The sequence below is a fragment of the Globicephala melas genome, chromosome 1 (genome assembly GCF_963455315.2).
Source record: "Globicephala melas chromosome 1, mGloMel1.2, whole genome shotgun sequence".
NCBI lineage: Eukaryota > Metazoa > Chordata > Mammalia > Artiodactyla > Delphinidae > Globicephala > Globicephala melas.
This window is the reverse complement of record NC_083314.1, coordinates 34023955-34039471: the sequence shown is the minus strand read 5'-3', so window position 1 is coordinate 34039471 and position 15517 is coordinate 34023955. Positions and strand designations below refer to the sequence as shown.

General features: G+C 55.9%; 1 protein-coding gene across 3 annotated transcripts in view; it reads right to left on the bottom strand.

Annotated features, from left to right (window-relative positions):
- Positions 1–1299: 1299 nt before the first annotated feature.
- TMCC2 (transmembrane and coiled-coil domain family 2) overlaps positions 1300–15517 on the bottom strand; it is a 35938-nt gene continuing 21720 nt past the window's right edge. For 2 of the 3 annotated variants that reach the window (XM_030872774.3, XM_060293513.2), the window contains exons 3-5: positions 3360–4300; positions 2015–2150; positions 1300–1753 (exon numbers count right to left, since the gene is read on the bottom strand). In XM_030872774.3, coding sequence (XP_030728634.1) covers positions 1442–1753; positions 2015–2150; positions 3360–4300 — 1389 coding nt within the window. In that variant the 3' untranslated portion in view covers positions 1300–1441. Of the gene's footprint in view, positions 1754–2014; positions 2151–3359; positions 4301–12405; positions 12495–15517 lie in introns of those variants that run through there. The other variant, XM_030872780.3, reaches the window with a different exon arrangement.

Here is a 15517-nt window from a genome sequence, read left to right as displayed (position 1 = left end):
CCAGCTGCTTATGTTCTCCAAACTAAGGAAATCTCTCCCAATTTCCCTCCTCCTAGAAAGCCTCCAGGGAGGCTGGATGGGGTAGACATCATCTCACCTCCCTATCACCCAGGCCAGAGCTTTGGCTGTGGAAAGCAAATGGGAAGGGTGGATGACACTTTGTTCAATGTCAGATCCTGGAGGATGAAGGCCACAGGCCAATAGGTGAGGCCCAGTCTGTGTTACCCAGAATGCTTGAGTGTTGGGAGAGACTCGGTGGTTTCCATGGAAACAGCCTAATCAACCAACGCTAGACGGGATGGTTTGAAAATTTAGAGGATATTTATTTCTCGGGAAGGTCCACAACAGCTGGCAGGCACTGCCCTCCCCTGTTCCAGGGGATTTCTCTCTCCTTTTCTGAGAAATCCCCTCTCTTCTTGGAAGTGCCCTTGGGGAGGCTGGGATGTGAAGAGAAACCATACACAACACTCCAGAGCCTTAAAAAAAAGAAAGCAACAGACAACCTCCCCCACACAGATACACACATACGGAATAAACAGACATATAAAAGAGGCTGAGGCGCCGCTTGGGAGAGTGGGGCTGGGCGGCTCTGCCCCACTTCCCCCAGCCAGGAGGCTCCAGATCTAAATGGCATGGAAGTGCCCGACAGCCAAGCAGCAGCCCTGGCTTCAGAGAGAGGACCGGAGAGGGGGGCGGGGGTGGGACCTCTCCCTGGAGCTCAGGGGAATAAGGGACAAAGGAACCAATAAATAAATAAATAAACAGAACCCTAAGAGCTTGGGACCCCTGGGGCCTCTTTCCCTGAAAAGAGCAGATCCAGGGACAGGCAGAAAGGATAACAGGGAACACACAAATCCAAAGCCACACCTAACTGGCCTCCAGAGCCTGCATCCTTCAGATCCCAGAAGGGCCCAACCCAGAACCCAGCCTCAACCCAGCTCTGGAGGAGGGAGGGGTGAGCTGGGGAGCTTCCTTCCTGAAACTCTTGCCTTCATTCTGACCATCTCCACAAAGAGGGAGCCGGAGCTGCCTGAAGCATGGGCTCTTCCCCAGGAAAGCCGAGGCATGGCCCTCTCCCGCCCCTCTTCTCATTGGCCTTCCTGACCCATGGCATCTGCGTCAGCTGGGAGGAGCACTTGTGTGACTGTAAATAATCAGAACAGTCCATCCGGGTGTCCTCTGCTCCATTTGGCCACCGACGCCCCCACCGCCTCCAGCCAGGGCTACACTGACGGCTCCCTTCAGGCCAACAGGGAGGAGGCACTGGACAGAAGAAGCAAGGACAGAGAAGGGGGCAGAAGTTGCTGGAATGGACAGTTTGGGCAGGAGGCCAAACTGGACACATGATGAAGTCCAAGGACTCGGGAGTCCCAGGGTTCCCCCGGAGAAGCATGGCCAGCTGGGGGCTGGGGAGAGCACGGGGTCGGGACAGGCCGGCCGCTCAGCTGGGCAGTAGCACGTGCTGCAGGAGGTAGGTGAGGGAGTCCCAGTGCTTCCAGAGGAGGAAGAGGACGAGGACCAGGAGGGCAGTGCTGGTGATGCGCAGGCGGGTCTTCATGAGTGGTGTGATGAAGTTGGCGAGAGTGGACACGAACACCAGCAGCACGGCCATGAGCGCCAGGATCACGTTGATGAACTTGCCCAGCAGCGCCCGTGCGTTGGCGTTCTCCACGCCCTCCAGCTGCACCACCTGCTGCTGTTGCTGCTGCAGCTCCAGCTTGGTGACCCGGGTCAGGCAAGACTCCACAGCCTCCTGCAGGGACACAGGGGTGGGTGCATTGGAGCTCGGGGCGGGCAGACCCCCAGCCTAAACCCTACCTGCCCCTCCGAGGAGGTGACAATGCACAGGGTGCCCCGTCCAAAGGCCAGGCAGGGTAGAGAGTGATCAGCTGCAGCTAGGGGCCCGAGTCCTTTAATGATGACTATCTGGGGAGGACGGTGGGAAGTGGAAGTCTTGATTAAGGGGAAGCGGCGGAACCAGCCCACTCCCGGATTCCTCTTGAGGCTGCTGTACCTGGATGTCCCGGGCCCTTTCGTAGGACTGGTAGGCCACCTTCTCCTCCATGCTGGCCAGCTCCTGCTTCAGGTTGGTCATCTCATTCTGGTGAAGCTCGGTCAGGTCGTTGAGCTGCTCCTCCAGCCGCTCATACCTGGCGGAGGGAGAAGGTATGACACCAGTCCCAGCTCCCCAAGCCCCTTGTCTCTCCCCAGGATCAATTTCACTCATTCTCAACAATGACTCAACCCACCCCAGGTGTCCAGCCCTGTCCAATTTTAACAGCAACCACAATGAAAGCTACTACGTACACAGCACTTCTTATATGCAGGCCCTGGGCTAGGCACTTTCGCCACATTATCCCATAGGATCCTCCTCCACAAACCTTCAAGATAAGTCCTAGTGTCATCCCCATTTTACAGACGAGAAGACTGAGGCATAGAGAGGTTGAGGAACTTGCCTGAGATCACAGAGATCATGAATGGAGTCAGGGATTGACTAACTTCAACAACCTCAACCCTTAAGCCCTGGGCTAACAGGCTCTCCTGGGTACCAGGGACCCAGGGATATAGAGACACAATCCCTGCTCTGAAGGCACAAAATATAGAAGATGACTACTATGGCGGGCGGCGGGGGGGGGGAGTTAGCTTTCAGGCAGGTTTCCCCCTCAATTTTCCAAACCTTCTTCCCATATATAAAGAAGAAAAGGTGCTAACTAAAGAAAAGATCCCGAAGACTCCCAAGGAGCAGGTGCCAAATGGCACACGAGAGGCGCAGAGCAAAAGCAGAGCCGACAGAAGGGAAGGAGGGGACAGGCTGACTCGGGAGCCCCGGCTGAACGATCACATGGACCACGCCAGACACCTACATACGGTGACTTTACAGGTTTGGACTCAACCCTCACAAACCCTGTGAACAGGGCTTCACGTTATTCCCGCTTCACAGATGAGGACACCGGGTACGAAGAGTATTAAGAACTTTGTTCAAGGTAAAGGGTAAAGAGTAGAGCTGGGATCTGAACCCAGGTAACCTGGCTCCAGAGTCAGCGCTCTTAGCCAGACTCTCTCCAGATAAAAGGCCATGTAGCTGGTTCCTGCCTCGGTTTCCCCTTTTGTACAACAACCATGTAATCATCAAGGAGGGATGCTCAAAGCTCCTGAGACGGGCAGAGCCTTCCTTCCACAGGCCCCGTAATCCTAACTTCCAGCTGCCCTGGAAGCTGGTGGAAGGGGCCTCGGAGCCTCTTCCTGGCCCCTTCCAGCAGCCCAGGAGCCTTCTAGATGCTCCCCCGTCTGCTGCTACCACCAAGTCTGCAAGCCGGTGCTCGGCCCCTCTCCCCAGGGCCGGGCCGGGCGGCACACACCTGTAGCGCTCCTCCTGCAGGCACTGGGTCATGTAGGTGTAGTCCCTCTGCAGCTGAGCCTTCAGGTCCTCCATCGAGTCCTCCAGGTGGGACTGGCCCTCCTTGATCTCCCGCAGCTCTTCCAGCATGGCATCCATGTTTCCGGGGGCGCCGTACAGCATGTTCGACTTGGGGCTCCCCAGCGCCGCAGCGGGCCCGGCCCCCGAGTTGCTGCCCGCCCCAGCCGAGCTGGCGCTAGCGCTGGAGCACTCATCGTCGCTGCCGTACTTGGGGCTGGACACGAGCGTGGCACTGCCGCTCAGCGCCCGGGCCGCCTCCTCGGGGGGCCCGTCGTCCAGAGGGTCCTTCAGGTGGGCGATGTTGTCAGCGCTGCCAAACTTGTTCCGGATGAGGCTGGCGAACTCCCGGGGCTTGGACACCACGGCGGTGTGGGTGGCCTGTGAGAGGCCGGAGAGGCTGCCCTTCACGCCCTCCACCACGCCACCCCCAAAGCCGCTGATGCCGGCGCGCATGTTGGCGCCCACGTCCTTCAGGCCCTGCTGCATGTCCCGCAGCACATCCTTGGGCTGCCGCGACGGCCCGTTCTGCTCGATCTCCTTCAGGCGCCGGCGGTAGTGCTCCAGCTTCTTGTGCAGCTGGGCGATGGTCTGGGCCGACTTCTGGTTTTTCTTCTCGAACACCTGCTTGATGCGGGACACCTGCTGCTTGTCAGCGTTGTTGGCCAGCTTCAGGTACTCTGCCACGTTGTCGTCCCGCGCCTCCTGCTCGATCTTGATCTGCTCTGTGATCTTCAGGATCTTCTGGTGCAGGTGGTCGATGGCGGCCTTGGTCCGCTGGGGGTCCGGGGCCCCGTCCGGCACGTCCAGGCTGATGGGGCCATCGGCGTCACCGTGGCCAGGGCCGCCAGGGAGGCTCAGGGCCGCGAGGTCCCCCTTGTCGACCTGGGGAAGAAGGCAAGCAGAAGAAGCGTAAGTCAATCAGGAAACCAAGGGAGGGGGCCCACAGGGGTCTCTCGTGTGTCCCTGGACAACTCTGGACTTGGTTTTCACTGCCTGGAAAACAGATGCGGGATGAACAGGAAACTTTAAGGAAAGAGTCCGAAAGGATAATGGCAATGACAACAGTATTCCCTCACAGCTGCCATTTAGGAAGGGCTTGCACATCTGCTATCTACCCAATCCCCACAACAACCCTAAAATGCAGTCTAGGCAGACCTGCTCCTCCTTTGGCCCAGAGAGTTCAAGCAAGTTGCTCAGGGACAAACAGCTTCAGGAAGACAGAACTGGCAGCCCAGAACTCTTTTTGCCCCATCACATGGACCAAGCAGGTCTGAGGCTTCACTGCAGTCACGGGGTTATTTCTCGGGGATGAGACACGCTGTCCCTCTGGACTCAGCCCTCCATAAGGCTCCTGCCTGGAGCAGGCCTCTCCCTCAGAGCTGACCAGAGCCTACACTTGGGCCCCATGCAGGCACAGGAAGCACTTCCCTGCACCCTCCCCACCTGGGCTTCCCCAGTGCAGCTCAGCGGGCCACCTGCCTCAGCGGACACCTCTCGCAGCCCTGCCCTTACCTTCCAGCTCCCTGGGGTCGTCAGCAACCTCTTCCGCTTCATGATGGCGGGAGCGCCCAGCCCTGCCCGGTCTCCCAGGCCAGGGAGAGGAGCACACCCCCACCTGCCTGCTGGCTGGGTCCCCAAGGGCTCGAGTCCCAGAAGTAACCCACAGGGAAGCGGGGCCCAGGCTGGGGGCCTGGGGGTACCAGCCATCCAGCGTGGAAGGAGGTGAATGTGCAGGAGGGAGAGGACAGCGCCTTTTCCTCGCAGGCAGGCAGGCTTCCTGAATGCATCAGGGTGGCACAAAGAATGGAGCAGAGAGACTGAGAGAGGATAGGGGGCAGGGAGAGAGGGGAAGGAAAGGTCACAGAAGATAGGAAAGATGGGAAGCAAGGTCGGATGAAAGCAGGCGGGCCTGGAGCCCCACTCTCCCAGGGCCAGACCTGCCTCAGCCTGTTGGAGGACCACTGTCCACAGCCGAGTCCCAGTGTCTTATCTCCACGCAACAACGGAAGCAGCAGGAAATGGCTCAACCCCCTGTATTTTTACACACAGCACACCCTGGGCCGGTCAGATATTAGCTATTTTTGTGTATGTGGGGGTGGGGGCAGGGTGAGGTGCACATGGGGGAAGGGGTTAAACACAAAGAAAGTGACCCCAGCTCGCAGCTCACGCACCGGAAGCAGCCCGTGCCAACTGCAGGCAGAAGCCACTGGGCTCCATCTCTGCAGAGGTGCAAAATGATTGGCAAACGCTGTTAAAAACAACAGCCCTGCCAAACTCAGGAGCCAGAGGAGGGTGTCTCCTCTGTGGGCTTCCTCTTCAGCCTTTTCAGGTCCCCGTTCCACTGGGGACGCTGGGTACAAAACCCATCCCTTCCCATACCTCCTGAAGTCAGGACTTTCCTCTGACATGTGCTTTGGGTCTCCCCGCATGTCCCTTTGCCCTCTGCCGGGTGCCGATACCTTCAGGACCTTGTATATCAGAGGAGCCAATTCCACAGTCTCCCTTAATGACCCGTCCCAAGGTCTACTCGTTGCAGCAATCTGACTTCAAACTGCATCGTGCAGTGAAACCCCTTCTTCCTGTGCTGTTCCTGCAGTGACGGCAAACACCCCATCTCTCGATTTTCCTGACCCTCAGTATTCCCCCCTGTAAAATGGGGATCATCATACCTCCTCTCAGGTCTTTGGTGAGGGTAACACAAGATGATGTGCAGCGAGCAGTCGGCACAGCACAGGCAGAGGCACTCATCGGTGCCGTCTGCATCTGCCAGCACAACATTTTGTGTGTGTGGCGGAGGAAATGAAGTTTATTTAAAAGGTTATACCAAAAAATTTGCTCAACATTGATACTATGAGGCAAAATTTAATTCTATATGCAACACACAGCTTTTAAGATGAAAGAACTTGACCCCTTTATAAGGCCGCTGTGCTTTCCAAAGAGACTCAACACTTTCCCTCTCTTCCACTCGCTGCGTGGGAGAAACAATATTCAGAAAATGAGTTGGGATCTGGCGGCCTCACTGCCTGATGCTCAGCTAGGTCGCGGGCTCATCTTTATAAAGAGGAGAGCGTCGGTCCCACCTACTTGGAGGAGTGTCGGAGGACCTAATGAGACATGGACTCGCTGTGAAAAGCAAAAGTGCTTTGGACTACAAGGGAGTGTGAAAGAGCAAATTCCCTGCCCGTCCGGGCTCCAGTCTGGCAGCTCAGAGCCTTTTACCCCTCAATTTGGTGGCTGTCTGGCTTACAAATAGAAAAGCAGAGCTGAAGCTGGCTGTGAAATCCCCATGAATGAGAGAACAGGCACTCCAGGAAAATCAGCAGGGCCTGGTGGTGAGCTGAAGTGGGCTGCAGTCCCACCCGTTTCCCCACCGCCCGCCCCTCTTCTCTGCCCTGGGGCCCAGACTCAAGCCTGGGGTTCCTGCGGCAGGACCCCAGCTCCTTCCTGCCCCTCCACTGGGTCTACAATGCCTGGAGCCTCTGGCTGGCTCCAGTCACAGAACATGCCTCTTTGTCCCTGCCCCCAGGGAGTTCTCCGCTCCCTCCTCTCCCCAAGCTCACCCCCCCCCCCAAGGCTGCAGCGCCCTTTCAGGACGAAAGGGAGACAGGGTGACCAGGAAAAAAGAGCCAAGGAGGCTGCAGACAGACAGGCAGAGGTACAAAGAGGGATTATGCTTTAACAAAGGAAGGAAAATTAGAGCATTAGAAGAAAAAAGATGAGAAAGCTGTTAAGAGGGATGAATCTAGCAGAGCACGAGGAGAATGAGATTTGCTCACAAAAAATAAGAGAAGAAGAAGAATCGCAATGAGACAGGATACACGGCCCATGCAGGACAATGGAAAGGGCACTAAGTGTGGAAGCAAACACCGGTTTAGAATCCTGGCTCTGTCACTTACCAGCTGTGTGCCCTTAGATATGTCATTAACTTTTCTGGGACTCAGCTTTCTCATCTAGAAAAAGGGGGTATTTCTACCCACCTCAACGGATTGTCAGGAGGATAAAATGAGACCATGAAGGCAATGGTCACAGTACAATCTCAGGGCACACGGCAGGTGCTCAAAAACAAATCACAATCAACTGACACTTCACGTCCACTAGGACGGCTAAAATTTAAAAAGGAAAATAACAAGTGTTGACGAGGATGTGGGGAAATCAGAAGCTTCACACCTTTGCTGGCAGGAATGCAAGATGGCACAGCTGCTGTGGAAAACAGTTTGGAGGGTCCTTAAAAAATTAAACATGGATTTACTTTATGACCCAGCAATTTCACCCCTAGGTGCAGCCCCAAGGAATTGAAAGCGGGTATTAAACAAGTACTTGTACACATATGTTCACAGCAACACTATTTACAATAGCCAAAGGGTGGACACAACTCAAATGTCCACTGATCGTTGGGTAATGGGTAAGCAAAATTGGTAGAGTCACACAATGGAATCTTACTTGATTATAAAATGAATAAAGTACTGATAGAGGCTACAATGTGGATGAATCTCAAGAGCACTACACTAAGTAAAAGAAAACAGATACTAAAGGCCACATACTGTACAATTCCATTTATATGAAATGTCCAGGATACTTAAATTCATAGAGACAGAAGGCAGACTAGCGGTTGCCAGGGGCTGGGGAAGGGAGAAATGGGGAGTGACTGCTTAATGGGTACAGGTTTCCTTTAGGGATAATGAAGATGTTCTGGAACTAGAAAGAGGTGATGGTTGCACAACCTGGGTGTGGAAGGCCAGGGCCCTCAATCTGCTGGCCTAGGTTGCAGGGCCAGCTCATGTCCTATTACAGAGTGGGTCTGCGGGAGGGTATCTGAGTCCTTCATCTTATGGGCACATTTTTAATACAGCAGAAGCTCTAGCTGAGACTTCCCTGGCGGTCCAGTGGTTAAGACTCTGTGCTTCCACTGCAGGCATGGGGCACAGGTTCAATCCCTGATCGGGGAACTAAGATCCCACACGCTGCTCAGCACAGCCCAAAAAAAAAAAAAAAAAAGGAAGAAGCAGCTCTAACTCACTCACTAAAAAGAGGAGCAATACAGATCACTGAACTCCCGGTCACTAGCAGGTGAAAACTCCCAGGGTGCCCCAGCCTGGAGCACGGCAGTGTGTGGCCTACACAGGCACTGCTGTTCCTCTCTCGAAACTGTCACAGAGCCTCACATGGCCCAGGCCACCCAGCCCTCTGTCCATGCCTAGCCACCAACACCATGGCCTCCTCACCCCACTCTCCTGCCTAAGAGGGGCCAGACACTCCGCAGGCACCTGACCCCAGGAAGAATCCCTGTGCACAGGGGGGCAAGTTCTAAGAAGAGGAGAACCGTGGAGAGTGGCCCATGCTTCTTCCATGACCCCTATCCACACAAGGCAACCCAGAGGCCAGGTCACGCTCCCTGCTCAGGGTGCCCACCAGCCAGGGCTGAGGTCACTGACACTGTTCTACACAGACAGTGATGTTCGAGAAGTGCTGATGAATGTTCTGGAAGAGCCAGAGCTGGGACGCTGTCAGAAGTGTCCGGGGCACAACCTTCCCTATTCGTCTCCCTGCTCTGGAGAGACACACCCCTGGGAGCACCCCCTCCACGAGGCTTCACAGCCCCTCAGACTCTTCTCCCTGCCCGCTTCCAGCAGAGCTGAGCGAAGCCGGATTAGGCGCTCTGCCAGGTTACAGGGCTCCCACCTCCTCCGGGGCCTGAGCTCACATCTCCATGTTAACCCGGCCAGACACGGGCCATGGGTCTTCCTCTCACACACTGGCCCGGCAGCCTGGGTCCCTGAGGCAGACACTGTTGGGACAGAAGCATCCAAGCTTACATGAAGCTCCTCAGTGCAAAGGGGAAGGACGCTAGCCATGTAAACTGTGAGATGTGAATCATGGGTCTATTTCTCTAGCAACAGTACAAACACATTATAAACATGCTTCAAGATGGACCATATCAACAATTACACTTGCAAGGAATGCATGCTCCACACCTGCGCTCCCAGGTTCCCAGGAGACCGGAGATGGCCCCCAGCCTGTGACTCCCCTCCCCCAGGGACAGGCAGCCTCCTCCTACATTTACAAAGTGCTCTCCTGTTAGGGTCCCCAGAGCAAGCCGCATAGAAGATGATTCCTGTCCTAGCTACCTGCTCAGGGGTTGGAAAGCCAACACTAAGGTCACTCTTGGAAAAAAAAAAAAGAGCAAAGAAAAGAGCTTTGGGGCTCCTATGCCCCCCTTTAGGAGAGCAGGGTGGCCCTGTCATCCCGGGTCAGGTGGCCTGTGTGCCCCCTCCCAGGGTGGAGAGCAATGGAGTCGGGTGTCAACCCTGCTTTGTCTGTGGGTCTGACCAGATGGGCTGAGGTCCACGCAGGGTGCTGCTCCTGGGCTGCAGTGACTAAGAGCCCCGCAGGTGAGTGTGACAGGCCTGTCAGCACGGGTGACTCAGCAGAGATGCTTCCATCTGCTGACTTCTCGCCCTGTGACTCTGATTTGAGCACCCTTCTCAGGATGGAGAACACACAGATTCCCCTCTTTCCTCGAGGGAAAGGGAGGTAAGCCAGGCCAGGATGGAGAGGGACAGCCATGGCCAGCAAACACCCCACCCCCTGCTCAAAGAGGCAGTGTGACCCTACAATGAAGCTGGGAGGGAGGCAACCTGACATCTCCCACACCAACCTGATGCTCCAGCCAGGGCAGACTGGGAAGGTTACGCCAACCCTTGGTCCTCAGCCAGGGGCTGCTCCCATTCTCCCAGATAATGCAGGTGCTATGAAGCCGCTCAACCCCGGCTCTGAGGCATCATCACAGCTAACCCAAGCCAGGTGCGGGAGGGGCGGGGAGGGGCGGGGAGGGGCAGGGGGTGGGGGAGGGGAAGGCACCAGCCCATCCAGTGGTTCCATTGGTGCCTGGGAGCCCACGTGGCTTTTCTCCAGAGGGCAGGGAGGCAACTGCTTAGATAAAGGGGTACACGTGGAGGAGGATATATTACATATATACACCTGGGGCTGTTCACTGGGTAAGAGTAAGATGAAAAACTCCTGCAGTGAGACCCCAGCTGCCACACGAGGGATTCAAGGGCAGGTGCGTGAGGGACCTGGCTCTTCCTGCAGTGCCCCTTCCTCGTTGCATGAGTGCCCTCAGCGGCTTTACAAGGAATTTTACGCTGCTACGAGGGACTGCAGGGTGCAGAGTCCATACAGATGAGGAAACTCACTCTTGCATCCTTTCATGCAGCACCTACGATCTCCAGGCAGCCGGGCACTGGGTGGAGGCTTCAATCAGCCTCCTCCTGCAGCCAGCAAGTGCTTCCTCCCGCCCTGAGCCTAAGGGTGACTCTTCCTGGCAGAGCGACACTCCTCTCATCTAGCCCTCGGATTCCAGTCCTTTCTGATAGGTCCACCCCTTGGTTCTGGTCAAAACTACATCCTCAGCTCAGCCGCCTCATTCCCTGCCCTGCTGAGAACAATGCCCTTTTGTCCACACAAATGCCCTGCTGTGCTGTTCCCTCTGCCTCCTCATACCCACACCCTGGCTGGAACCCCGGAGCTGCCCTCCCACCTTGGCGCCTCCTTTATTCTCAATCCTCCAAATTCTCCCAAAGCTCCAAGCACCCAGCACTTTGCTCCTTCCGGACCCTCCTACTGGGATGGTGCTCACTGGCCCTTCACATTCCTCCCTCCCGGTCACTGTTTCTCTGTAGACAGAGGCAGCCACAAGCGGGAACACCCCTTCCGCTTAATTTCATGTCAGCTCCTCTGGCCCCACGCGTTGTGACGTCTGTAGGTTTCTGTGCCAGGGCTCCCTCACCCAACCCCAAGGGCCCTGCCAGCACCCGTCAGCCTAAGCCTGGAGGCCTGGTGTTCACCCCTCCTCCCTTCTCCCATCTCTATAATGGAGAGAGAAGAGGAGAGGGGGCCACAACCCAAGAGACTGGAGGGGAGCACAGCCCACCTGACAAACTCCAGAAATGGCTTTCTTCCATCCCCCAACCCCACCCCCATCCCTACCAGGGCCTCACCTGTGTAGGTACCGTTTCCCAAAGCCGTGCTGGTGTTGGGGTACCAGGGGCCCTGAGGCCCCAGCTTTCTGCAGGCTGTGCCAGGCCCCCGGGATCACAGTCCCTGGGCAGCGCTGGGCTTGCCAAGGAAAGCCGGGGTCTGCGAGCAGGTGTGCCGGAGCTCCCAGGCTCTGCAGCCGCCATCTCCAGTCTGAGGCCCAGCCTGGGGATTAGGGGCGGATTGCGCTGGGAGATTTCTCCCTCCCTGGGGCTCACGGCTGCTCCTTCCCATCTGGGAGGAGACAGGGAGGATCACCAAGCGGGTGCCCTCCTCCACCCTGCCCATCCCCAAGTCCAGCTGTTGCCACTATGAGTCCAGTGTTCATGAGGACATCCAGGTGTGACAGATAGCAACTCCTGCCTGGGGGCAGGTTGGGGAAGCACATGGCAACACGTGCACCTGCATCTTTCACCCAACCGGATGGATGCTCCGCCCCTCCCCTCCTCTCCCCTCTCCTCCTCTCCCCTCCCCTCATGCACGCACAAATGCCTCTCACCGTCAGAAGCCCCTCTCACAAACAGGCACAGTCCCATCAACTCCCTTCTTCAGCCTCAGAACAGAAGTGGACCTCCTAGCCAGGCTTCCAGGATGGAGGCAAGCTCTTCAAAGCCAAAAAGGCTGGAGCCTGGAGGGAACTCTCTGGCAGATGCTAACACAGCCAGCTCAGCCTGCAGTCTTCTGCCTCTTTCCCCGCTGCCCTGCCCACAGGCTGAAGGCACCATCACTCCCAAGGCTTCCTCCCTACTCCAATAACTGCCTGGAGGAAGCAGGCAGTAGCCAGCCTCACCAGGGGATTTCCTCGTCTCTGAGATCCTAGAAATCGACTTTCTGCTCTGGACACCGCTGCCAGCTACTTCCCCGCTAGCTTCTACTTCCCATTCGTCACACCCCCCCCCCTCCACCCCACCCCAGCAAAAACACCCAAGATAAAACATGGATGGCAAACTCACAGCCGTCTCTTCCTCCTTGGACTTCATCTTGACAGTCCCAGCAAGAAATCCCGTGAGCGGCCAGCAGAGGGGGCGAGAGACCCACAGTTGCGGAGAGCAAGCTGTAAGGAGGGTGCCGGGGTGGCCAGCAGAGTTCAGGGATCTGCCGGGCCTCTCTACGGGCAGCTTCCCACAGCAGAATCACCAAAGACGACGCAGATTCTGCACCCACTTGAGCCTGGTGAGAGACTCGGGGCTTAAATATTAAGGATCGGCATGGATCACGCTGACGGGGCGGCCCAAATTCAAGAAGGTGCACCGAGATAAGGGCCCAGTGCTATCTCTAGGGCCCAATGCCAGGGCCCTCAGCCAGAACACCAAGAGCAGAAGTCCCCACACCCTAGGCTCGTGGAAACCTTACAAACATTTGTGGTGGCAATGACTTGGGGTCTGTGAGGACAGGGGCCTAGCAAGGGCACAACACTGAGGTCCCAAGTTGTGGGGCCGGCTCGAGCATAAGCAGTCAGGGCCATGCGGGGTCAGGGACGCTTCCAGCAGCTTCCCACACCTGTAGATGACCTCCCGCCTACGGCACTTGAGTTTTTTCTTCATGCTTTGGGCATGTGCACTGTTCCTCTTGCATAAACAAGTCTTAAGTCTTAATGATCCCAGGAAGGCAGGGATCAGATCTTAACTATATCCTGGCCCTTCGCTGTGTCTAGCGTAAGACTGACCCTTCCTGGTATTGACGTCTGTAGATGACTGCCTGATCTATCCCACGGAGCTGAGATGGAAGGCAGTCCAGCTACTGCAGTCTGTCCTAGGTAGCCACGGAGGCAGCCTGGTCTTCTCACACTCAAGACATCCTTCCTCTGCCCCCCACCCCCTTCTAGGCTCCGCCAAGCTAACATATGTAACCTTTTCTTACAAGCAAAACGGGGGGCGGGGAGGAGAAAAAGGAGAAGGCAGTAGCAGCAGAAGCCCAGAGGCAAGGAGGCGGCTGAGTAAGCCGAGCCCTGGGGCTCTCATGACACCTCACAAGGTCTCACTCCCCAGCTGCCCAGGATCATGAAGGCTCAGAAGCACCACGAAGAGGTTCCTTCGAGGCCTCACTGCACCACCAAGATGACCCTGAGGTGGCATCTGGCGTCTCCCTAATGGGAGGGTTCAGCTCACCTCCAGGGACAACTCACCCATCAGCACAATAACCGAAGAGCAGGAAAAAGTGGGGTGGCGCTCAGGGTGAACCATTAGTCTGCTGAGAGAAAAGGGACGAACAGGAACCGGGGTGATGTCTGCCAGGCAAACCAGCAGCAGAGAGGTCCCTTTGCCTCCAGAGTATGTTCTCGTCTTAACATGTCTGAAACGTTCCCAAATCTGCCAGGGATGCAGAGTTTCCTGCCCTGGGGGTGGGAAGCGGGAGCCCGAGGTGCCATGACGTGGTGGAAAAGGTGATGACCAGGGTGTGGGTCTCAGCTCCATACCTGCTATGGGAGCTTGGTCGAGCGAGCACAGGCTCTGTGACTCAGTGTCTACCACTGCACTGGGAGGAGTGCGTGAAGGGGGGGCTTGGAAAGCCCCGGCAGGAGAGGAGTGTGTTGCAGGAAGACACCTCGCTCCCTGGGGGCAGGTTACACCTTTCGGCACACGGCAGAGGGCTCGGGTCAGAAGGCCTGCTGTGACTCCTCATCCCGCCACTCGCTAGCAATGCAGCCTCCACAGGCCCTGTACACGCCTCTTCACAACTGCAAGAGGAGGCGGCAGCACCCACAAAGCAGCAGTCTGGAGAAAAAGGCCTCAGGGATGAGACCGGTGGCATCCGGAGCTGGAGGAGAGGGTGGGTGAGCTGAGCCCTGGAGATTCTCTGCAGCTCAGCTGCAAAATCATACATATGATCCTTATCTCCCAGGGCTGCAGGGAGGGGAGGATCAAACGGGAACATGAGTAAAAATGCCTGACACATCACAGGTTTTATTGAAATAAATGACTAAAGACCTAGCAATCCCACTCCTGGGCATATACCCTGAGAAAACCATAATTCAAAAAGACACACGCATCCCTATGTTCATTGCAGTTCTATTTACAATAGCCAGGACATGGAAGCAACCTAAGTGTCCATCGACAGATGAATGGATAAAGAAGATGTGGTACATATATACAGTGGAATATTACTCAGCCACAAAAAGAAACGAAATTGAGTTATTTGTAGTGAGGTGGATGGACCTAGAGTCTGTCATAAAGAGTGAAGTAAGACAGAAAGAGAAAAACAAATACCGTATGCTAACACATATATATGGAATCTAAAAAAAAAAAAAGGTTCTGAAGAACCTAGGGGCAGGACAGGAATAAAGACGCAGACATAGAGAATGGACTTGAGGACACGGGGAGGGGGAAGGGTAAGCTGGGACGAGGTGAGAGAGTGGCATGTCCATATATACACTACCAAATGTAAAATAGATAGCTAGTGGGAAGCAGCCGCATAGCACAGGGAGATCAGCTCGGTGCTTTCTGACAACCTAGAGGGATGGGATAGGGAGGGTGGGAGGGAGATGCAAGAGGGAGGAGATATGGGGACATATGTATACGTATGGCTGATTCACTTGGTTATAAAGCAGAAACTAACACACCATTGTAGAGCAATTATACTCCAATAAAGATGTTAAAAAGAGAAAGAAATGACTAGTCCTGAGGCTCCTTCACATGCGTGTGTACACACACACACACACACACACACACACACACACACACACACCCCACAGTTATTCTAGGAGGTGCCTGGAAGACTCCGCCTGGGACAGAAAAAGCCAAAAAGTAGCTACATACGGAGCAAAGTTGAGAGTGGCAGTGGACACAGGAAGAGCTGCAGCTGCACTAAAGCGACAGGCTATGGAAAGACATTAGCCACCGAGCAACTGGCCTTGTGCAAAGAGAAGTGCTGCTGGGTAACCGCCACCAAGTGTGCTTCCTGGCAAGTCCTGGCTGCCCTGCCACCTCCTCTTTGGCCTGGCAGAGACAGGCTTCATCTGAGCAGGGGGACAGGGCAGTTGCTGGCCCTTCGCAGGCTCAGGCAGCTGAGCCAAGGCAGGCGTCTCCAGCCACACTCTTTCCGCTCTCACAAGTTACCCTGAGTCCA